At 43.9% G+C, this 25,225-nt stretch overlaps 1 protein-coding gene across 1 annotated transcript in view; it reads right to left on the reverse strand.

The window, feature by feature from the left end:
* Window positions 1-431: 431 nt before the first annotated feature.
* isoc1 (isochorismatase domain containing 1) overlaps window positions 432-25,225 on the reverse strand; it is a 46,772-nt gene continuing 21,978 nt past the window's right edge. The window contains exons 4-5 of the mRNA XM_084326252.1: window positions 5,776-5,892; window positions 432-2,097 (exon numbers count right to left, since the gene is read on the reverse strand). Coding sequence (XP_084182378.1) covers window positions 1,951-2,097; window positions 5,776-5,892 — 264 coding nt within the window. The 3' untranslated portion in view covers window positions 432-1,950. The remainder of the gene's footprint in view (window positions 2,098-5,775; window positions 5,893-25,225) is intronic.

Below are 25,225 nucleotides of genomic sequence, written 5' to 3' on the forward strand. Positions count from 1 at the left end.
TTTTGTTTTGTTATTAGTTTTCATTCTATTTCCGGGTTGTTGTTTTTTTGTTGAATTTTCCGTTTATTTTTTTCACATGTGGGGGGGGGGTGTCATTGTAGCCTGGACGCTAGTGGTCTAGGTGTGTGTGTTGTCCTTCAGGACTGACCCATGTTGATTCACAGAGATATGTCATCATTCATTTGTATTGTCCTGAAGTGCTGTGTGCAAAAAGAAAAAAGAAAACTCAATAAAGTATAAGTCATAAAAAAAATTTGCTTAACCCTTTCACTACCACACTACCAAAGGGTTAACCCCTTTCACTGCAACAATACAGAAGGTTAACCCTTTCACTGCCACACGACAAAGTGTTAACCCTTTCACTACCACACTACAGAATGTTAACCCTTTCACCACCACACTACAGACGGTCGTAAACCGTCTGTAGTGTGGTAGTGAAAGGGTTAACCTTCTGCAGTGTGGTAGTGAAAGGGTTAACCTTCTGTTGTGTGGTGAAAGGGTTAACAGGTGTGTAGGCTAGAGGGGAAAACAACAACAACAAAATAACAGGCAACTCATGTTAACACATTCCCTGCCATGACTTATATCCATCAATATAGCCAGTCTGCCACCACTATAAGTCTATGGAGATGTTCACCTTCTTTGCAGGGCTATAACTTTTTAAATTGTATTGCTAAATTGACATTACTATGGCCCATTCAACATCGATTATCTATCGTTCAGGATGTAGGAACGTTATACTTTTTCATTCAAACATTCATACAAAAATACCTTCTAGAATATAAGTATGTTTTTATCGTTTTCTGCAGTAATTCCTAGAACGCTAGTTATAGGCATAAACGCATATATAGATTATCGATTGCCGTTTATTCCCGATACACGCTATATTAAAAAATTCAGGGGGGGGGGGGGGGGTTGTTTATAATTCCGTGATCGTCAGTAAATGCTTTATGTAGTATGGGTGATATATTGATCAGATCGGTTTACAGTGAAATGAATGAACAATTGGGCTGAAAATGACGTTAGCGTCCTCTTACCGTGCGTCAATGAGACTGGCGATGAAAGATCCCATGTATACAACGCCGATCGCCTAGGTCCATTTCCGGTTTGTATGTCGCAATAAACGCCGAAATCATATCGATTATTAAGTTTATAAAGCGATCCATTATGTACATAGTGTCTGTCGGGAGCCTTGCGAAAATATCTGACGGCCGGATGAATTTAATCGACACACACCTCTCACTTCCTGTTGTTCGAGTGTAACTCGCCCCGACCATCCACCAGGCGGCGGTATTGAGCCGTCGTTGTATTGAGCCGTAGGGTCCAGCTGCAGCGCCGGAGGTGTATATATGAATTATGAATGCCATGGCGAAAAAATGAAATATTGATCTCAATATCGCTGTACAGCGTGGTGTGGCAGACAACGCATGGCGGGCAATAACGCTGTACAGCGTGAACGGCGGTGGATGTGTTAAAAGTCAGTAACAGAAAGCAAAGAAAGACAAATGAAGTGTTGAGCCAGAATATGTCCTGAGGCCAACAACAACAATAACAACAACAATGACGATTACCCAAATGAACACTAAATAACACAAGTATTATCTTGTGTTCGCCCTTCTACTTTGCTTACAACAGCATACTTAGTCCATAGTTAGGAGTTTCACTTTGAAAGAGAACTTCTACCGTGTCCTTCTGTGACATAATGCCTGGACCCTTCTAGATCTTAGAGAGCAGGCCAGACTCTAGATCTTAGAGAGCAGGCCAGACTCTAGATCTTAGAGAGCAGGCCAGACTCTAGATCTTAGAGAGCAGGCCAGACTCTAGATCTTAGAGAGCAGGCCAGACTCTAGATCTTAGAGAGCAGGCCAGACTCTAGATCTTAGAGAGCAGGCCAGACTCTAGATCTTAGAGAGCAGGCCAGACTCTAGATCTTAGAGAGCAGGCCAGACTCTAGATCTTAGAGAGCAGGCCAGACTCCGGGGCGCTGGCTTTGATGAGGTTCTGGACCTCCTTGAACTTGGGATGGTCTTTGTCCGCCACCAGCTGGAGAAGCACCGCCTCACTGGTGGTGATGATGACGCCCACCCGGGCCATTCTCTGAGAGAGAGAGAGGGGGGGGGGGGGGGGGGAGAGAGAGAGGCAGAGGGAGAAAGAGGGAGGGGGAGAGAGAGGGAGGGGGAAAGAGAGGGAAAGTAACTAAATAAAGTACTTATCTTACTTATCGACCACAGAAATATATAGGTCATATATTTATGTTTTTATAAAAATGTACAATGTGCATGTATTAAAAATAAGTACCTTTTAACATAAATGTTTTACTTTTAACATTTTCAGGAAACACACACACACACACACAACACACATGCTGCAATCGCTTTACACAAAATGTCACTTTAAACAAAATGGAAAAATCACTTTAAAGGAATGAGGAATATAAAAGTCACTTTAAGGAAAGAACAGACGTGGTTCTATAGTATAGTTTAGATCAGTGGTTCTCAACTGGTCTAGCCTCGGGACCCAACATTTTCCTTAGTCATTAAGTCGCGACCCAAAATTTTTAACCACTATGATTTATGTAGAAGAAAAAATATTTGCAGTAATACGCAATCTTTCAAAACATGAAATAAACACAAAAAGTGCAACAAAAGTGCAACTATTGCTAAAAACCCAATGAAATAAAAGAATAATAAATAATATATGGTTCTTAGCAGATTTCTTAGCTTAACATAATAGACCTAAATTTGGGGGAACTAATGGGATAACTGAGTTTGCAACAAAAGTGCAACTAGGGCTAAAACCCAATGAAATAAAATAATAATAAATAATATGCTTCTTAGCAGATTTCTTAGCTTAACATAACAGACCTAAGTTTGGGGGAACTAATGGGATAACTGGGGTTGCAACAAAAGTGCAACTAGGGCTAAAAACCCAATGAAATTAAATAATAATAATAAATAATTATGCTTCTTAGCAGATTTCTTAGCTTAACATAACAGACCTACGTTTGGGGGAACTAATGGGATAACTGGGGTTGCAACAAAAGTGCAACTAAGGGCTAAAAACACAATGAAATAAAATAATAATAAATAATATATCCTTCTTAGCAGACTTCTTAGCTTAACATACAGGGATTGATTGATTGATTGAAAAGTTTATTAACAGATTGCAGAATGGGTACAGTACAGTACATCTCAATACATACAATTGTTAAGGGGATGCAGACCAGAGAAAGACTTTCGTCTTGTTTACATCAGGGTCCCCCATTTTCAATTCATCATAACATATATGACATACATGACATACAGATAGACAGTACTGCTACATCTATACATTTATGACATATCAGATTTGCAAATACAGTACTGTTTGTGATAGTGTCCAGAAAAGGAGTGTATATACATTTGGCATAGAAACTGTACATTGGAGGAGGTTGGTGGGGTGGGGTTGGGTGGGTTGGGTGAGGGCTGTACATTGGAGGTGGGGGGGGGGGGGGGGGTTGGGTAGGGGACACACACACATTTTACACTGTACATTGGAATATTGACAAAGCCTTACTTGGTCATTTACTGTACAACTAGGTTAGGACATTTGTAGGGGCCAGTTTCGAATTGCAGTCTCACGTAGGTGTTTTTTGAGAGTGTTTTTGAAGGTGGGTAGTGATTCACATTCCTTTACAGCTTTAGGCAGGGCGTTCCACATTGATGTGGCATAATTGCGAAACGTGTTTAGTCCCTTGTTTGAGCCGAATCTGGGTTTTACATGATTTGTGGAGCTCCCTCTGGTGTTGTGATCGTGGTATTCACTGACCTTTGGGAAGTATTTTGACATGTACATGGGTACCTTGGTCGCATAGTGTATCTTGTAGACCAGGCCCATTGCAAGTTGCTGTACTCTGTCGTCTACTCTAAGCCATCCTAGGTTGTCAAAGTGGGCAGGGGTGAGGTGGGTTCTAGGAGTCAGGTCAAGTAGTAGTCTGACTAGCTTGTTTTGAGATGTTTGTAATTTGTTTTTTAGTGCCTTTGAGGTGCTTTGGTACCATGAGGTGCAAGCATAGTCGTAGTACCCTTGAATGAGTGCTCCTGCTAGAGTCTTCAGGGTATTCTTGTTTACCAGAGAGGAGATCCGGTACAAGAATCGCGTTCGTTGGTTGACTTTTTTTATTACATTGGATGCCATTTTGTCACAGGAAAGATTAGCCTCTAGGATGGAACCCAGGTAGGTAATTTCATCTTTCCTTGTGATAATATTGGCACCCACTGTAACCGAGAAGCCGTCGGTCTTGCTGAGTTTGTTATTTGAACCGAAGAGAATGGACTCTGTTTTGCCCATGTGTAATGATAGTTTGTTGTCGGCGAGCCATATGCAGATTTTGCCTAGTTCCGAGCTGAGGGCTTTTTGAACCTGTAACTTGTTCTTGTCAGAGACCAGCAGGGCTGAGTCGTCCGCAAACAGGAACAAGTTGCAGTCACAAGCTGACGACATGTCATTTGCATAAATTAGGAATAGTAGCGGCCCTAGTATGCTTCCTTGTGGAACACCACAGCTCACTGTGAGGGGGGGGGATAGGGTACCGTTTACTTCCACCATCTGTTCCCTCCCCTCCAGGTAGGATTGTATCCAGCTCACTGATAAACTATCAAAACCAATTGCTTTTAGCTTGTCAATCAGAATGGTGTGATTGACAGTGTCGAAGGCCTTTTGTAGGTCCAGCATGACCATGCCGCAGTATTTGCCCGCGTCCACCTCTTGTTTGATGTGGTCGTTCAAGTAGAGAAGGCATGTGTCAGTGGAGTGGGATGTTCTGAAGCCAGATTGGAATTCGTAGATTAGATTTTTTTCCGCGAGGTACTTTTCGATCTGTTCGTATACTATTTTTTCCATGACTTTCGAGATGGATGTAAGGATAGAAACAGGGCGGTAGTTACCCGGGTCTAATTTGCTGCCCTAACTAATGGGATAACTGGGGATGATGTTTGCTCCTGACAAGAGTCTCAAAGTCTGGGGTGATGGTAGACAAAGCAACTCTGAGGTCATGCTCAATGTCCAATCTGTTCCTCCGCTTTGTCTTCAGCTGGACCAGAGCTGAGAAGCCACTTTCACAAAGATAGGTAGTGCAAAAAAAAAGTAAAAAAAAAAAAAAATCTTTTTACTTTATTTTTTTCTTTTTTTTTTTTTACACACACATGCGCGACCCACTCAAAATGGCCCCGCGACCCACTTTTGGGTCGCGACCCACCAGTTGAGAAACACTGGTTTAGATATTGTAAAAGTATAGCATAATGACGGAGTTAAAATTGTATATTGTATAGTAGCGTACATAGGAACCAGTGCCTTCTCAGGAATTTAGCATGTCTATTTTATCATGCACATCTTATGTCTTCTTATTACCTGTTTTTTTATGTCTATTTTATTATTGCACAATCGATGCAGGCATGACCACCCGCATTTCACTGTATGCCCTGGTATGTATGTGACAAATAAACCTCTTGAATCTTGAATCTAACCTTAACCCTAACCTTAACCACACTGTTACCTTAAAGTTTAAGGTAACAGTGTGGTTAAGGTTATGGTTAGGGTTAAGATTATAGTTAACCATAATCTTAACCCTAACCATAACCTTAACGATACTGTTACCTTAAACTAACCATAACCTTAACCATAACCACACTGTTACCTTAAACTAACCATAACCTTAACCATAACCACACTGTTACCTTAAACTAACCATAACCTTAACCACACTGTTACCAGGATGTCGCCAGGGTTCTCCCGTACCTCCAGAGCAAACATCCTGTCCATCATACTGCGGGAGGAGGTGGAGTCAGCCACGATGTGGACCTCGTAGCCTCGGCCAATCAGATCCAACGCCGTCTGCTGGATGCACACATGCGTCTGGGGGGCGGGACAGAGAGGAGAGAGAGAGGAGAGAGAGAGAGGAGAGAGAGAGGAGAGACAGAGAGGAGAGAGAGAGGAGAGACAGAGAGGAGAGACAGAGAGGAGAGAGAGGAGAGACAGAGAGGAGAGAGAGAGGAGAGACAGAGAGGAGAGACAGAGAGGAGAGAGAGAGGAGAGAGAGAGGAGAGAGAGAGGAGAGACAGAGATGAGAGACAGAGAGGAGAGACAGAGAGGAGACAGAGCGGAGAGAGAGAGGAGAGAGAGAGGAGAGACAGAGAGGAGAGACAGAGAGGAGAGACAGAGAGGAGAGACAGAGAGGAGAGGAGAGAGGAGAGAGAGAGGGGAGACAGAGAGGAGAGACAGAGAGGAGAGACAGAGAGGAGAGACAGAGAGGAGAGACAGATGAGAGAGAGAGGAGAGACAGAGAGGAGACAGATGAGAGAGAGAGAGGAGAGACAGAGAGGAGAGAGAGAGAAGAGACAGAGAGACAGAGGAGAGACAGAGAGGAGAGAGAGAGAGGAGAGAGATAGGAGAGACAGAGAGGAGAGAGAGAGGAGAGACAGAGAGGAGACATAGAGGAGAGAGAGAGACAGAGAGGAGAGACAGAGAGGAGAGACAGAGAGGAGAGAGAGAGAGAAGAGACAGAGAGGAGAGAGAGAGAGGAGAGACAGAGAGAAAAGAGAGAGGAGAGGCAGAGATGAGAGACAGAGAGGAGAGAGAGGAGAGACAGAGAGGAGAGAGAGAGGAGAGAGAGAGGAGAGACAGAGAGGAGAGACAGAGAGGAGAGACAGAGAGGAGAGAGAGGAGAGACAGAGAGGAGAGAGAGAGGAGAGAGAGAGGAGAGACAGAGAGGAGAGACAGAGAGGAGAGAGAGGAGAGACAGAGAGGAGAGACAGAGAGGAGAGACAGAGAGGAGAGACAGAGAGGAGAGACAGAGAGGAGACAGAGCGGAGATAAAGAGGAGAGAGAGAGGAGAGACAGAGAGGAGAGACAGAGAGGAGAGACAGAGAGGAGAGACAGAGAGGAGAGGAGAGAGGAGAGAGAGGGGAGACAGAGAGGAGAGACAGAGAGGAGAGAGAGAGGAGAGAAAGAGAGGAGAGACAGAGAGGAGAGAGAGAGGAGAGACAGAGAGGAGACAGAGATGAGAGAGAGAGGAGAGACAGAGAGGAGAGAGAGAGAAGAGACAGAGAGACAGAGAGGAGAGACAGAGAGGAGAGAGAGAGAGGAGAGACAAAGAGGAGAGACAGAGAGGAGAGAGGAGAGACAGAGAGACAGAGAGGAGAGACAGAGAGGAGAGACAGAGAGGAGAGAGAGAGGAGAGACAGAGAGGAGACATAGAGGAGAGAGAGAGACAGAGACAGAGAGGAGAGACAGAGAGGAGAGAGAGAGAAGAGACAGAGAGGAGAGAGAGATAGGAGAGACAGAGAGGAGAGAGAGAGGAGAGGCAGAGAGGAGAGACAGAGAGGAGAGAGAGGAGAGACAGAGAGGAAAGACAGAGAGGAGAGACAGAGAGGAGAGACAGAGAGGAGAGACAGAGAGGAGAGACAGAGAGGAGAGACAGAGAGGAGAGAGAGGAGAGAGAGAGGAGAGACAGAGAGGAGAGAGAGAGGAGAGACCTTTATACCTTTGAACACCTTTATATATATTTTTTTGTACAAAAATGCAATCATTTGCTATCAGTTGTTGGAACATACAGGGTCTTTGCTCTTCAACATTCGGCCTGAAGAGTAGAGACTCTGATTTTTTACAGGCTATAACAAACAATGACCTCTTAATTCTAACTGAAACATGGTGTAGAGAGGAGGTAGCCACACACTGTCCTCCACACTATAGAGAGGTCATTTTGCCATCAAATAAAACATATTAGTCAGGGCAGAGACTCAGGGGGATTGATAATTTGGTAAAAATCACAACTCCACCAGTCAATACAGATTCTAAAAACCGGGAACAATCATATTTGGTTAAAACTAAAAAAAGAAGCAATCCCCTCTCAAAGAGATCTATTTATCTGTGGAATATATGTACCACCCACTGGGTCTCCATATTACTCAGAGGACATCTTCTCCAACCTTGAGTCAGAAATATGTTTTATCAAAGTCAAGGTCATGTGCTTGTTTGCGGTGACTTTAATGCCCGAACGGGAACCCACCCTGATTTCACCAGTACACATGGAGACAAATTTATATCTGACCACACCATATGCAACCATGTAAACCCGTCCCCTAGAAATAACCATGACACCTCCATAAACAAAAATGGGAAGGACTTATTACAGCTCTGCAGAGGACTGAGTCTCTACCTTGTCAATGGGCGTGTGAGAGGGGACTCACAAGGAAGGTACACTTACTGCTCATCCCTTGGCAGCAGCACAGTAGATTACATGATAACAGATCTGGATCCAGTATCTTTCAGTTCATTCACAGTCAAACATCTGACCCCACTCTCCGACCACAGTCAGATCACTGCATACATGAAAATAACTGAGTCTCTCAAAAATCCCCCTACACAGCCCAGTAAACTACACAACATCCCCAAATACTACAGATGGTCCCAGAACAGCATGCAGGACTACCAGAGAGCCATCGCCAGTGATGGGATACAATCACTGTTAGATACGTTCCTAGCCACACCATACTCTAACAGTGTTGAAGGAGTCAACCTAGCTGTAGAACACATAAATTATATATTTGAAAGAACTGCAATAAAGTAGAGATGTTCCGATACCATTTTTTCCTTTCCGATCCGATTCCGATACCTAAGCTTATCTGATACCAGTGCATACATACAAAAATAAAAAAAGATATTATATAAATTATATATATATATATATATATATATATATATATATATATATATATATATATATATTTTTTTACAGATACTGTTTTATATATACTGTTTTTTAGTAACAACTAGAAAGTAATGGTATTTATTCAACAATAGGTGATTGTATAGATTTGTATTAGTATCATTAATCAATGAGTATGGGGCTGCAGCACTGCAGATATACCCTACTCCAATGATCCACACGGACATTAGACGGTGTTGCACTCACTACCCAGTGGCTCTGCAGATATACCCTACTCAGTCTACAAGGCTCCGTTGAAGTAGCAGAGGATCTGTTGTGATTTTTGCACAATAAATATTCAACATTCTCTTTTGAGACTCCGCTCTTCTTAGACTCCCTCAGACTCTTATCATTTGGCACTAAAAGCTAAACATTGTCACTGTTATGGCTGTCCGCAACATGTCATTAATTGTGTACGCAACGTGGTCGATCACTAGTGACGACGTTAACGTGAGCTAGGTTAGCTAGCATGAGCTACCGGTAGATGAAAAGACTAACTTTACTGGTGAAAATGTGATTTACGTTGGAATACTCCTTTGCCAACTTTCTGTACTTTGCTTGCAGGTCTGCAGCCATTATTGCTGGATTATGAATAGACCCAACTTTAGCCAAGGTAACGTTTAAGCTAAACCTTTAACGTTAGTTAACGCTAGCTTTCGGTTAGCTGTTCAATGCTAACACCACCAAGCGAACGGCCGATACCGATACCAGCATTTTAGGCAGTATCGGCGGCATTTCCGATACTGGTATCGGTATCGGAACAACTCTACAATAAAGTCCAAATTAAAATTATCAGGTAACAAACAGAGAAAAACTAAAAAGGACCACTGGTTTGACAAAGAATGTAAAGTTCTTAGAACACAGTTAAGAAGAATATCAAACCAGAAACACGTAAACCCACACAATGATACCTTACGCCTCCAATACTGTGAATCACTGAAACTACAAAAAGACCATCAGAATTAAAAGGTACAAACACGTAAATAAACAGTTATGCAAAATAGAGGACTCTTTAACACTTTGGTCGCCAGGCTTATATTCTTAATAAACCATCCCGGGGGGGCAGGTGGCGCACGGAGATTACGTTCGTCACCAACACCGGGAGACACTAGGATTCGCCTGTTCAAATCCAGCTCCTGGCGTTGCTATCAGCTTGGCTGTCCTCTCACGCTGATACAATTGGCTGTATCAGGGGGTGGGAAGCTGAAGGGTGGGTCCTGGGCGTTGTGGACAGCGACCCTTACAGTTCGGTCGGGGCGCCTGCTCAGCGAGGGTTGGATCTGAGGAGAGATAGTGTGGCCTCCCACACGCTACACTCTCCCCGGTGAGAACCTGCACGGCCAGGTTGGCCTGCCCCAGGCTGCACATGCGTCGGAGGAAAGCATGTGACAGTCTCCGGTCTCCCGGACCAACAGTAGGGGAAAGTACGCAACAACCAGGAAGGGTGGGATGGGAGAAAAAATCGGGAAAAAGGAGGGGAAGAAAGATAATAAAAAAAAAAAAAAAAAAAAAAAAAACCATCCCACGCCAGCTCTATTTGTCTATGGAGAAGTTCCCCTTCTTTGCAGGGCTATAACTTTTTAAATTGTATTGCTAAATTGACATTACTATGGCCCATTCAACATCAAGTATCTATTGTTCAGGGTGTAGCAACGTTATACTTTTTCATTCACATATTCATACTAAAATACGGTCTAAAGTATAAGTATGTTTTTATCGTTTTCTGCAGCTTTCTCCAGAACGTGATTTATAGGCCTAAATGCATTATATTGATGATTGTATACAGTTTGATAGCAATCGGCGCGAGATAAAAAATTTCAAATGGACGTGCTTCTAGAAGTTACTACTTATCATCTGATGTCGACCGGATGGGGGGGGGGGTCGTTTATAATTCCGTGGCCAACGTTAGATGATTCATCTAGTGTGGGTGATATGATCATCAGAGCAGTTTATATCGAACACGTTAAAAAATAACACTGAATCTTACCCCAGTCTCCTCGGGCCGTTGGGCGATGAGCGTGGAGCAGAAATATTCCTATTATGGGATGTAGAAATATGCGATCCATCTCCAGGTTGTATAATAGTATATACATCCAAATCATGTTGTTTATCGAGTTATTGGTAACGGATTGCTATCCATTGCGTCTAGCTCGAGTCCTGGGACTATTAGCGAGTGATCGGACCGAATTGGAATGAGCACCAGCTTCCATTTCCTGTTTCCTGTCTGGGCGATCCGCCGATCGGCCACCAGATGGCGCTCTTGAACCGTTGGAGAGTTGAGAGGGGATCAACAGTAGATCTCAAGTCTCCGGGGGAGAAATATGATTGCGATCACAGATTTTTGAAATATTGATATCAAAGACGTGGTACGGCGTCTTTGGCAGAATGAGCATGGCGAGGAATGACGTGATAAGGCGTTTTTGGTGACCATAGTGTTAAGCTCGAACTCCTTCTGGGACCACTGGAACTCATTGAATAAAGATAAGCCGGAAGAAATGGCTATTCAAGATGGGGATGTTTGGACAAACCACTTCACATCACTCTTTGCAACTGTACCCCTGAATACAAAAACGGAAACCAGCCAGATATGTGAAAAGTTACAAAAATGGGAAGATATCATGAAGGATAATCAAAACCAGTTCCTTAAAGCTAGAAAGGCCTGTGGTACAGATGGCATATTGAATGATAATGATTTTAAAACATACATCAGAGGGAGGAAATTCTATGTTAAACTAGGAGATCACATGTCTGATATATACGACAACAACTATGGAGTTGCACAAGGGAGTTGCTTAGGTCCTTTACTCTTCTCCCTTTACATGTTACCGCTGGGTGATATCATCAGAGAACATAATGTAGATTTCCATAGCTATGCGGATGATACGCAACTGTACATATCTGCTGAACCAAATGATACAGCGATTAGCTCCATTACAGACTGCTTACTGGCAATAAATAAATGGATGAGTAAGAACTTCCTGAAACTAAACGAGAACAAAACTGAAATTCTAATTATCGGCCCCAAAACTAAAAAAGAAACATTAATAAAGAACCTGGGAGGACTAACCCCTTAGATCAACTCTGAGGTCACTAGTCTCGGGGTTATCATAGATTCAGAACTGAACTTCAATTCTCATATTAGCAAAGTGACGAAAACATCGTTCTTCCATCTCAGAAATATAGCAAAAGTACGACCATTTATTAATCAGAACGATGCTGAGAAGCTAATTCATGCATTCACATCTAGCCGGTTAGACCAGTGGTTCCCAAAGTCGGGGTCGCGACCCAAAGGTGGGCCGCGAGCAGCCACGGATGGGCCGCGAGATGATTTAAAAAAAATAAAAAAAATAAAAAATAAACATTTTTTTTTTTTTTTTTTTTTTTTTTGTCAGGCCACTGAACTTAGAAGCAGGCCAGGACAGTGTTTCTAGTTGTATTCTAAAATTCTATTCTATTGTATTCTAAAATGTGACTATATGGTTTTATATTAACTTAATAAATAAACAAAAACGAAAAATCTACTTATTTCAACGAACATTTCAAACTAAATAACAGATTATGCACATAAAACGCTGAAAACAACCGAAGCAACAATAGTATTTTAATGAGGCTACTATTATTATCATTATTATTTTGCAACAAGTTAGCCCTCTCATAAATAGCACATATAAATGAATAACTAACTTGAACTAACTTAATAGGATTGAAGTGATATATAGTCGCCTGGCAAAAAAAAAAAAAAAAAAAAAAGCCAGACGATGTGCATTGGGCCGCGGCTCTCTGACGCCTTATTTTCTGGGCCCCGGCCTGAAAAGTTTGGGAACCCCTGGGTTAGACTACTGTAATGCACTTTTCACAGGTCTCCCTAAGAAAACCACAGAGAGGCTTCAGCTAATCCAAAACTCTGCAGCCCGACTGCTAACTAGAACCAAAAGGAGAGAGCACATTAGTCCAGTCTTAGCTGCTTTACACTGGCTTCCTGTAACATTTAGAATTGACTTTAAGGTCCTTCTCCTTACATACAAAGCTCTAAATGGACAGGGACCTAGCTACATCGCCAACACTCTAATAAATTACACACCAGCAAGAACACTGCGATCATCAGCTGCTGGACTACTAGAGGCTCCCAGAAACAGTCAAAAGAGGATCGGTAATGCAGCCTTTATCAACTATGCCCCAAAACTGTGGAACAAACTACCCGAAAACATCAGAGAAGCCAACTCGCTAGACATCTTTAAAAGACAGCTTAAAACCTATCTCTTTGCTCAGGCATTTCACTGTGAGGTAGGGGTGGACGGTATGGTCTAAAATTTATATCACGGTATAATTTGAAGCATAGACGGTAACGGTATATATCACGGTATCAGTGTTTCTGTTCGAATAATTTTTTTTGCCTGATAGGCAGGCTATATAAAGAATGACATCCTCAAGGCATGTAGATGTATAATATTTTAACTTAAAACTAGGCTACTTTTGTGTATAAAGTCATTATATTCCAAATAAAATAAGTCCCGAGTCGAGACTCCTGCTCCCATTGCAAACAGCGGGGCTGGATTTTGCTAGAAGCATATGTAGCTGCAGAGCCGCAGAGCAAATTGAATTGAATAAGAATTGAGACAAAGGTGCCACTCATCCTCAGCTTTAAGAATTGACAATTGTGTCAACAAATTGACACACAAAATGGTGATGGGGGGGCGCTGTTTGACGGGCCTGTGACCAGACCTGAAAGAGCCCCTGGCTCTGCGGCTCTGCAGCTGCATGCTATTCGCAAATCCACTGCTGCAGCCATCCTCCCGGCTCCCGCTGCTGCCGTCGTTATCATAACACTACACACATATCGTAATGTTTACAGCAAACTGTAGTTGATCACCAGGTATGTTTTATTAACGTAGAATAATTCATATAAGAAAAACGATAGGGAAATATCTTACCTTTCTCCACTGGTTAAAAATGCCAGGAACTGAAATTGAAACTTGCTGTGCGCCGCAGTGATATGTGTTTATTATGAAATGACAATTGCGTGTTGACACGCCCACTGCGCGAAGCCTCCTAAATAACTTTTTCCAGTTTGCACATATCTATTATCTATGACTAATTCTATCTATTTTTAGGGGCAAATGCGATTGAACTAGTCGCGCTGTGGTTACATGACGTCATTGCTATTTTAGAGCTGCTGTACCGGTTACACGGTATAGTCAAAATCCATACCGTAGAGCAAATTAATACCGTTTATACCGTATACCGTTTATACCGTCCACCCCTACTACTGTGAGGTAATGCAGGCAAATACTTGATGCTCTGTTGTGAGGAGAAGATGACTTTTGACCTAAATCTTTTCAAAGTTGTTTAACATTCCAGTTAGGTACATGGTGTTCACCGCCTAGCCAAGGTTGATTCTCCTAACTGGGCCATTTTCATCTGATTGAACAATCTTATCACACTTTTTACTGTAACCTTGCTATTTACATTTAAACATTTTATGCTCGCTTATGCCTGTATTTTTTACTGTTGTTGTACGTCCGTTCTATTTTATAATTTTTTGACTATCTTTAAACTTAATCATTTTAAACTATTTTATTATTTGTATTACTGAATGAAACTGTAAACAGCCTATTGGAATGCTAGATCCTAATGTGAAACACTGTGATTTACCATACCTTGCTATGCTCGCTCATGCCTGTATTATTTTTACTGTTGTGAAGCACTTTGAACTGCAACCTCTGTATAAAAAGTGCTATACAAATAAAGTTATTATTAGTGCTGTCAGGCGATTAAAACATTTTATCGAATTAATTACAGGATTTGTAATTAATTAATCTAATTAATCGCATAACCATTTTATGCCTGATATTCTATAATCATATTTCAAATTGCATGTGTCCGGATGGCATAATTCAGTACTTGTTCCTGGAGCCAAAGCTATATTTAGGTTATTGTATTATATAATTGTCATAATAGAACATTCTAGAACATTTGTGATGTCACAGTATGATGTCATGGTCGAATATTCTAGAACATTTGTGATGATGTCATAGCCGCACATTCTAGAACATCAAACATTCTAGAACATTTGTGGTGATGTCAGCGCCGAACATTGTAGTACATTGAACATTCTAGAACATTTGTGGTGATGTCATGACCGAACCTTCTAGAACATTTGTGTATCTATATACAGTATATTCAGCTATTCTCTCAGCCAGGTCAGTGTGCATCTTTGGACCATCCATTTGGATATCTTTGTTTTACACTGGAGTGGCTGTGTACATAATTTTTCATTATCAACGAACGTACTACTCACGAGTAAGTAATTTTAACCAGTAGAGTGGAATGTCTGCCCTCATAGTACTGTATCTACAAAACCTTCTGTTGAATGATCTTCCATTGATTAATTTGCTTAGATTTTTCAGGTCTGGTAAATTTGAGCATGGTGTTATTCACAGTCAAAGATACAACATTTTTTATTGATATTCTCATTTGGTTCATTACAATTTACTCAAGCCTAGTAACAGACACAGTATTTCTGACACTGGGAATACATAGATGGCCCTAGAATCAGATACCAAGAACATGCAAATGGACCATATAAAAAAAAAATCTGTAAATGTGTATTCTACGTTCTTATGGAATGAATACGTTTTTTCTTTTTATTTATTTTTTGTAATACATTTTGAGTTAATTTTCATAACGCGATAATTTTCTGTGTAATTAATTAATCTAATTAACGCGATAAACTGACAGCCCTAGTTATTATTATTATTAAACACAGCTCTGAAAAATTCCAATTGGCTATTTTAAAATTATTCAATTTGACACAAAATGTAGGTTATTTTCCTGATGTCTGGAATGAAGGACTCATAACTTCAAATTCAAGAGTGGAGATAAACATGACCCAAAAAACTATAGAGGTATCTGTGTGACGAGTAATTTGGGCAAACTTCTATGTAGTATCATCAACACCAGACTCATAGAATTCCTTACGGAACACAGTGTTCTAAGTAAAAGCCAAATTGGATTCTTACCAAATTATCGTACCTCTGACCATATATACACTCTTAAAACCCTAATTGACATTCACGTGAAACAGAACAAAAACTAAATATATTCCTGCTTTGTCGATTTTGAAAAAGCTTTTGATTCAATTTGGCACAAAGGTCTCTTCTTCAAGATTCTAGAAAGTGGTGTTGGAGGAAATACATATGACTTGATCAAATCCATGTACACAAAAAACAGATGTGCTGTTAGAATTGGCAATAAAAGAACACATTTCTTCACCCAGGGTCGCGGAGTCCGCCAGGGGTGCAATTTAAGCCCAACATTGTTTAATATATATATAAATGAATTAGCAAAGTTATTAGAACTTTCTACTGCACCCGGTCTGACTCTGCACGATACCAATGTAAAATTACTGATGTATGCAGTAGGGCTGCAACTAATTACTAATTTGGTAGTCGACTAATCTGTCGATTATTTTTTCGATTAGTCGACTAATCGAAAACCAATTATGTAAACAAAAAAAAAAGGATATAATTTTTTTTTTAAACTACCTATCTTTGTGAAAGTGGCTTCTCAGCTCTGGTCCAGCTGAAGACAGAGCAGAGGAACAGATTGGACATTGAGCATGACCTCAGAGTTGCTTGTCTACCATCACCCCAGACTAGAGCTGCCGCGGTATTGATATTTTCCTTACCGCACGAATTTGCGCAATATTTCCTACCGCCGCGGTAATTACCGCACAGTGGCGCTTTTCCACTGCATATTACCTACTCGACTCGACCCGCTTTAGGCACCTGGTACTTCGTTCCTTTTCCACTGCAGCCAGGTACTACTCCGTTTGGGGAATGGGGATGCAGGCGGGGCCGCCGCCGCTCGCTTGTGTACACTGAAAGCTCCGTGGGCATAGATGTCCGAGGGCTTGCAGCAAGCCAGAGTTTAACACAGTTTCAATCAATCAATCAATAACAACATTAACCAGACTCTCGTTGCGTCTATTCTGCCAAAGCTAACGTTACCTCTCATTGTGTATTCTACCAAGCAAATCCGGGTTTAACGTTGTTACCTCTCGTGTATATCGGCTGACTGTAGTATTAGGCTAATCACAACAACAAACTTAACACATCAGCGATCTTGTTGTGACACTAAACTCTCCGCTCGGTGGTAAATTGGGTTGATGTCGGTTTTGTTTCATCAATAAATAAGGCAGAATACACAGTGAATCCATTCTTTTTTGTTTATTGCACTTGGTTCTGTCGCAAACAAATCCTGAATGAAATGCATCCTTAGCGAGGCAGTAAAGATGGCGGCGCGGCGTTCTGTTTTCGTTCAGAGGCTACAAAGTGTGACGCGTCGAGTAGGGGGTATCTGCAGAGCCGCAGAGCCAGGCTGGACCAATAGGGTCGCTTGGAACCGAGTAGGGTATATCTGCAGAGCCGCAAGCCGCAAGCCAACTTTATTATTATGATAAAAAACAGCGGTGACGCGGTATTCAGCCTAACTCTGCGGTGAGCGTGATGCAACAGCGATACCGCGGTAATGCGGTTATCGCGGCAGCTCTACCCCAGACTTTGAGACTCTTGTCAGGACCAAACAACAACATCATAACATGATGATCCCATAGCAAATTAAAATAATGACTCATGAAACATTTGAATTTGGATCTTAAGCCACTTTAAATGAAAATGTATTTGAAGAACAATACAGCAATCACTCATAACAAGATAAATAAAATAAATAATACAAATTAAAGTGGAAGTGTACTTTAAATAACTAAAAAAATAATAATAAAAAAGAAATAACTAGCAGCATCTGCCCCCAGCACCGCGGCTGATGGGGCTGTAACTTGGTCCAGGACCAGGAGGGTGATGTGGAACAGCTGTAAGGGGAGAGGGGGATGAGTCAGATCAGACAGACTTCTAGGTCTTTTGTTTGCTGTGTGTGAGAGGAGTCCGTGTGTGTGTGTATGTGTGTGTGTCTTACTCTGATCGCTGTGTGAGTGAGAGGAATGTGTGTACTGTGTAATTTGTGTGTGTGTCTTACTCTGATCGCTGTGTGAGTGAGAGGTGTGTACTGTGTAATTTGTGTATGTGTGTGTGTCTTACTCTGATCACTGTGTGTGAGAGAGAGGAGTGTGAATGTGTGTGTGTCTTACTCTGATCGCTGTGTGTGAGTGAGAGGAGTGTGTATGTGTGTGTGTCTTACTCTGATCGCTGTGTGTGAGTGAGAGGAGTGTGTATGTGTGTGTCTTACTCTGATCGCTGTGTGTGAGTGAGAGGAGTGCGTGTGTAATGTATTGTGTGTCACTGTCTAGTCTGATCATCATCTCCTGCAGGGGAACAATGTTTTCAATGTCCAAAATTTGCTATGGGATCATCATGTCATGATGTTGTCTGGAACCCTGAGAAGCCACTCTCACAAAGATACAGTAGGTAGTGCAAAAAAAAAAAAAAAAAAAAAAAAAAAAAGATTAAATAATACTTTTTTATTTTTATTAATGACTAATCGACGCAACAATTTCTCGTCAACGATTTTTTATAATCGACGTCGTCGATTATATCGACTAATCGTTGCAGCCCTAGTATGCAGATGATCTGGTTCTGCTGTCAGCCACTAAAGAGGGTCTACAACAGAACCTAGACATCCTCCACCAGTTCTGCCAGACATGGTCTCTGAACATAAACATGAAGAAGACTAAAGTCATGGTCTTTCAAAGGAGACACGAGTCTCAGAGTTCACATAATACATTTAAATTAGGCACACACATATTAGAAAACACAAAAAGCTACCCATATTTGGAATTGAAAATAAATCATAATGGTAACTTCAACATGGCTGTGAATGAACTGAAGGAGAAGGGAAGAAGGGCTTTTTATGCCATCAAAAGGAAAATTCCAATTGACATCCCAATTAGGACCTGGCTCAAAATTCTAAATTCTGTAATAAATCCAATAATATTATATGGCAGTGAAGTGTGGGGTCCATTAACTAACCAAGACTTCCCAAAATGGGAAAAACACCCATTAGAAGTACTGCATGCAGAATTGTGCAAAACCCTACTTAGGGTCCACAGACACACTGCCAATAAAGCATGCAGGGCAAAACTTGGCCAATACCCCCTAATCATTCAAATTCAAAAGCGAGCCATCACATTTTATACACACCTCCAATCAAGTGACCCACACTCCTACCAATACAAAGCCCTTCAGAGCCAAGAGATGAATCCAGATAAGAGTCCCCTCTGCCAGCTAGTCAGAAATCTCCGCCCACAAACACCAGGGCTTCAGGACAGACACCAAGAAATCTGGCCCAACCAAATAATCTCAAAACAAAAAGAAAATGATATAGAATATTGGAACAAATCAACTAAATCTCAAAGTAAATTGGAATTCTATTTGACCCTAAACAGAGAGTACACGGTGGCAGAATACCTGACCACTGTGAATGAGATCAAATTAAGAAAGACATTGACACGGTACAGACTGAGTGGACATAGCCTAGCCATAGAAACAGGCTGCCACAGGCAGAACTGGCTGCCCAGAGAGGCCAGGCTGTGTTCACTTTGCCATCAGGGGGATGTTGAGACAGAACCTCACTTCCTACTATACTGTGAGAAATACAAGGATCTAAGAGAAGTCTTCTTTGATAAAATAAATAAAATTTATCCACAGTTTATCCATCTCCCTGATCACCAAAAGCTGCTATATATGTGTGGGGAGAAAAGTCAGTATACAGCATTAGCTGCAAAATATGTAGATGAAGATAACAAGCTTTGTAAATACATGTATCTGAGTGGCCACACTTGAAAAATGACTACCCGATTGAGTGACTATTTTGTAAATTAACATGTTTCTTGTTGATTGTCTTTACTGTTATTACTAATATTATGGTATTTTATTGCTTAATATATATGTTATTGTTTGTATGTTGAACTTGCTTTGGCAATAAGTATGTTAATATTTCATGCCAATAAAGCCTATTTGAATTTAATTGAATTTAATTGAGAGGAGAGACAGAGAGGAGAGAGAGAGGAGAGACAGAGAGGAGACAGAGAGGAGAGAGAGAGGAGAGGAGAGAGAGAAGAGAGAGAGAGGAGAGAGAGAGAGGAGAGACAGAGAGGAGAGAGAGAAAGGAGAGACAGAGAGGAGAGAGAGAAAGGAGAGACAGAGAGGAGAGACAGAGAGGAGAGAGAGAGGAGAGACAGAGGAGAGAGAGAGAGGGGAGAGAGAGGAGAGAGAGAGAGGAGAGACAGAGAGGAGAGACAGAGAGGAGAGAGAGAGAGGAGAGACAGAGGAGAGAGAGAGAGAGGAGAGACAGAGAGGAGAGAGAGGTGAGACAGAGAGGAGAGACAGAGAGGAGAGACAGAGGAGAGAGAGAGGAGAGACAGAGAGGAGAGAGAGAGGTGAGACAGAGAGGAGAGACAGAGAGGTGAGACAGAGAGGAGAGAGAGGTGAGACAGAGAGGAGAGACAGAGAGGAGAGACAGAGGAGAGAGAGAGGAGAGACAGAGAGGAGAGAGAGAGGTGAGACAGAGAGGAGAGACGAGACGTGAGCTGCGAGTTGGTTTTGACATTAACTTTTTGGCTCACCAGCCAACTGTGGCTAGTGGTTTTCCAAAGTCACTAGCCACTCAGCATTTTCACCAGCCAACAATCATACACACACACTATCCAAATATCCAGTTCGTTTTTATAGTGTAAAGTTTGGCTACTTGAGACAGAGAGAGAGAGAGAGAGAGAGAGAGAGAGAGAGAGAGAGAGAGAGAGAGAGAGAGAGACAGACTCATTACGAGTGACGCAAGTAAGAGAGAGAGAGAGAGAGATAGAGAGAGAAAGAGACTCTTCACTACGACTCTAAAACGGTGACGCTGCACGGTCTACCCGCCAAAGTGGCTGGTAAGAGTGACGGAGTTACTGCCGAATTCTACCCGCAGTTGGCGGGTGGTGGGTGTTAATGTCAAGCCCTGGCTGTGACAGAGAAACCACTAAATGGTGCATTTATATACCAGCTTTTATCCAAAGCGCTTTACAATTTTGTGCCTCACACATTCACTCACACATTCACACACCGACGGCGGAGGCAACCATGCAGGGTGCCAACCTGCTCATCGGGAGCAGTTTGGGGTTAAGTGTCTTGCTCAAGGACACTTCGACACACTGCCTCCTTCACCACCACTGGTACCACTCAACGGCTGCCATACACTGGCACCAGGCACACATCACACTACACAATGGCTGAAGGAGACAGGGATTGATATCAGCCAATTAAAGGGGGGGGGGATTATCATGTGGCCTTGATGTCAGAGACCTGATTGGGAATTTGGCCAGGAACGTCAGGGAACCCCCTGCTCTTTGCGATAGACGCCCTGGGATCTTTAACGACCAAATTCAGTCAGGACCTCGGTTTAACGTCTCATCCAAAGGACGGCACTCGCAGCTGTACAGTGTCCCTATCACCGTAACAGAGGGGCATCAGAGTGCCCCCTGCTGGACAACAACACCACCAGGTCCAGAGGACAGAGAGCTCCCTGCTGGACAACAACACCACCAGGTCCAGAGGACAGAGAGCTCCCTGCTGGACAACAACACCACCAGGTCCAGAGGACAGTGTATCCTGCTGGACAACAACACCACCAGGTCCAGAGGACAGAGTGCCCCCTGCTGGACAACAACACCACCAGGTCCAGAGGACAGAGTGCTCCCTGCTGGACAACAACACCACCAGGTCCAGAGGACAGAGTGTCTCCCTGCTGGACAACAACACCACCAGGTCCAGAGGACAGAGTGCCCCCTGCTGGACAACAACACCACCAGGTCCAGAGGACAGAGTGCTCCCTGCTGGACAACAACACCACCAGGTCCAGAGGACAGAGTGTCTCCCTGCTGGACAACAACACCACCAGGTCCAGAGGACAGAGTGTCTCCCTGCTGGACAACAACACCACCAGGTCCAGAGGACAGACTGCTCCCTGCTGGACAACAACACCACCAGGTCCAGAGGTCAGATGTGTGAGAATGCTATTCATCGACTACAGCTCGGCATTCAATACCATAGTCCCCTCCATACTCATAGCCAAGCTCAGGGACCTGGGCTTGGGCTATGACCTCTGCCAGTGGGTCTTGGACTTCCTGACTGGCAGACCCCAGGTGGTGAGAGCAGGCAACTGCACCTCCTCATCCATCACCCTCAACATAGGGGCCCCCCAGGGCTGTGTTCTGAGTCCCCTCCTCTACTCCCTGTACACACACGACTGTGTGGCTCAGCGGAGTAGCAATACAATCGTCAAATTTGCTGACGACACAGTGGTGGTGGGCCTGATCTCTGCCAACGACGAGAGGGCCTACCTGGAAGAGGTCAAGGTCCTGGCGGGATGGTGCCAGGAAAACAGCCTCTCCCTGAACGTCAGCAAAACAAAGGAGATGATTGTGGACTTCAGGAGGTCGGGGGTCAAGGACTACAGCCCCCTCAGCATCGACGGGGCACCGGTTGAGAGAGTCAACAGCTTCAAGTACCTCGGAGCCTACATATCCGAGGACTTGACATGGACCACACACATTAACAGTGTGGTGAAGAAGGCACGACAACGCCTCTACTTCCTCAGGCGCCTAAGGAAGTTCCAAGTCAGCCAGAAGATCCTTAAGAACTTCTACTCATGTACAATAGAGAGCATCTTGACCGGCAACATCACCTCCTGGTTTGGGAATAGCACTGCAAAAGACCAAAGCAGACTACAAAGAGTGACACGTTCAGCCGAACGCACAATTGGAGGGGGGCTCCCCACCCTCCAGAACATTTACTACAAGCGTTGCAAGGGGAAGGCTAAGAGAATTATTAAGGACTCGAGCCACCCGAACAACTGCCTCTTTGAACTGCTGCCGTCAGGCAAGCGATACAGGAGTCTCAAGGCGAGCACAGAAAGACTCAGAAGTAGCTTCTATCCCCAGGCCATCAGGCTGCTAAACGAACAATGAATGAACACTACACAACAACAACCACCAAACACACATAGCACACACATCCACACGCACACACTCACTTTAAACAAACACACTGTAGCACCCACTCCACACACTTTATAGCACACACCCACTTTAAACAAACACACTGTAGCACCCACTCCCCACACTTTATATTTATGGATGAAGGATTGCACTACAACTCGTACACCTTACTGTAAATTGTACCTAAAATTGTACCTCATCCCATTTCTGCTTTGCACTAGATAGTACTGTACATTAGTACACTGCATAGTATTGTGTATTGTATATTATATGGTAACTCAGAACATTGTACATATGTCTATACCGAACACTGTGACCTCATTTTCTTCTTCTAAATTCATGCTATATTATGTTATTATGTTATTTGATACTATCTTGTCTAGCACAGTCTCTGGAGCGTAACAGTAAGAAGCATTTTGTATGAAAGTATTCTGTACTTCTGTATGACAACTATTAAAGAACTTGAACTTGAACTTGAACAGAGTGTCTCCCCGCTGGACAACAACACCACCAGGTCCAGGGGACAGAGTGCCCCCTGCTGGACAACAACACCACCAGGTCCAGAGGACAGAGAGCTCCCTGCTGGACAACAACACCACCAGGTCCAGAGGACAGAGTGCCCCCTGCTGGACAACAACACCACCAGGTCCAGAGGACAGAGTGCCCCCCGCTGGACAACAACACCACCAGGTCCAGAGGACAGAGTGCTCCCTGCTGGACAACAACACCACCAGGTCCAGAGGACAGAGTGCCCCCTGCTGGACAACAACACCACCAGGTCCAGAGGACAGAGTGTCTCCCTGCTGGACAACAACACCACCAGGTCCAGAGGACAGAGTGCCCCCTGCTGGACAACAACACCACCAGGTCCAGAGGACAGAGTGTCTCCCTGCTGGACAACAACACCACCAGGTCCAGAGGACAGAGTGCCCCCTGCTGGACAACAACACCACCAGGTACAGAGGACAGTGTATCCTGCTGGACAACAACACCACCAGGTCCAGAGGACAGAGTGTCTCCCTGCTGGACAACAACACCAACAGGTACAGAGGACAGAGTGTCTCCCTGCTGGACAACAACACCACCAGGTCCAGAGGACAGAGTGTCTCCCTGCTGGACAACAACACCACCAGGTCCAGAGGACAGAGTGTCTCTCCTGCTGGACAACAACACCACCAGGTCCAGAGGACAGAGTGTCTCCCTGCTGGACAACAACACCACCAGGTCCAGAGGACAGAGAGTCTCCCTGCTGGACAACAACAACACCAGGTCCAGAGGACAGAGTATCTCCCTGCTGGACAACAACACTACCAGGTCCAGAGGACAGAGTGCTCCCTGCTGGACAACAACACCACCAGGTCCAGAGGACAGAGTGCCCCCTGCTGGACAACAACACCACCAGGTCCAGAGGACAGAGTGTCCCCTGCTAGACAACAACACCACCAGGTCCAGAGGACAGAGTGTCTCCCTGCTGGACAACAACACCACCAGGTCCAGAGGACAGAGTGTCTCCCTGCTGGACACCAACACCACCAGGTCCAGAGGACAGAGTGTCTCCCTGCTGGACAACAACACCACCAGGTCCAGAGGACAGAGTGCTCCCTGCTGGACAACAACACCACCAGGTCCAGAGTGTCTCCCTGCTGGACAACAACACCACCAGGTCCAGAGGACAGAGTGCTCCCTGCTGGACAACAACACCACCAGGTCCAGAGGACAGAGTGCCCCCTGCTAGACAACAACACCACCAGGTCCAGAGGACAGAGTGTCTCCCTGCTGGACAACAACACCACCAGGTCCAGAGGACATAGTGTCTCCCTGCTGGACACCAACACCACCAGGTCCAGAGGACAGAGTGTCTCCCTGCTGGACAACAACACCACCAGGTCCAGAGGACAGAGTGCTCCCTGCTGGACAACAACACCATCAGGTCCAGAGGACAGACTGCCCCCTGCTGGACAACAACACCACCAGGTCCAGAGGACAGAGTGCTCCCTGCTGGACAACAACACCACCAGGTCCAGAGGACAGAGTGTCTCCCTGCTGGACAACAACACCACCAGGTCCAGAGGACAGACTGCCCCCTGCTGGACAACAACACCACCAGGTCCAGAGGACAGAGTGCCCCCTGCTGGACAACAACACCACCAGGTCCAGAGGACAGAGTGCCCCCTGCTGGACAACAACACCACTTTCAAGCAACGGAACCGGTGATCTTACGATCCGGAGTCCGGAGCTCCACCCATGTAGTGTCACACTGCCTGACAGGTGTTCAATTGTCAATACAGTAGGCGGCGAGATTCTCATATAATATGTCATTCTTATAAATCCTCCAGAAAAATAAATAAATAACGCACATCCTCCGTTCCGTGGTTCTGAGCCAAACTGTAAAAACAGTAGTACATGAAACAAAGCGGGGCTCACAGCAACTCACTTTTGATGCTCCAAGGTGTTTTAATTGTGACAAAAAAATTGCAGCAGATACAACGTTT

This window comes from Notolepis coatsorum, assembly GCF_963971535.1.
Source record: "Notolepis coatsorum genome assembly, chromosome: 12".
NCBI classification, from domain to species: Eukaryota; Metazoa; Chordata; class Actinopteri; order Aulopiformes; family Paralepididae; genus Notolepis; species Notolepis coatsorum.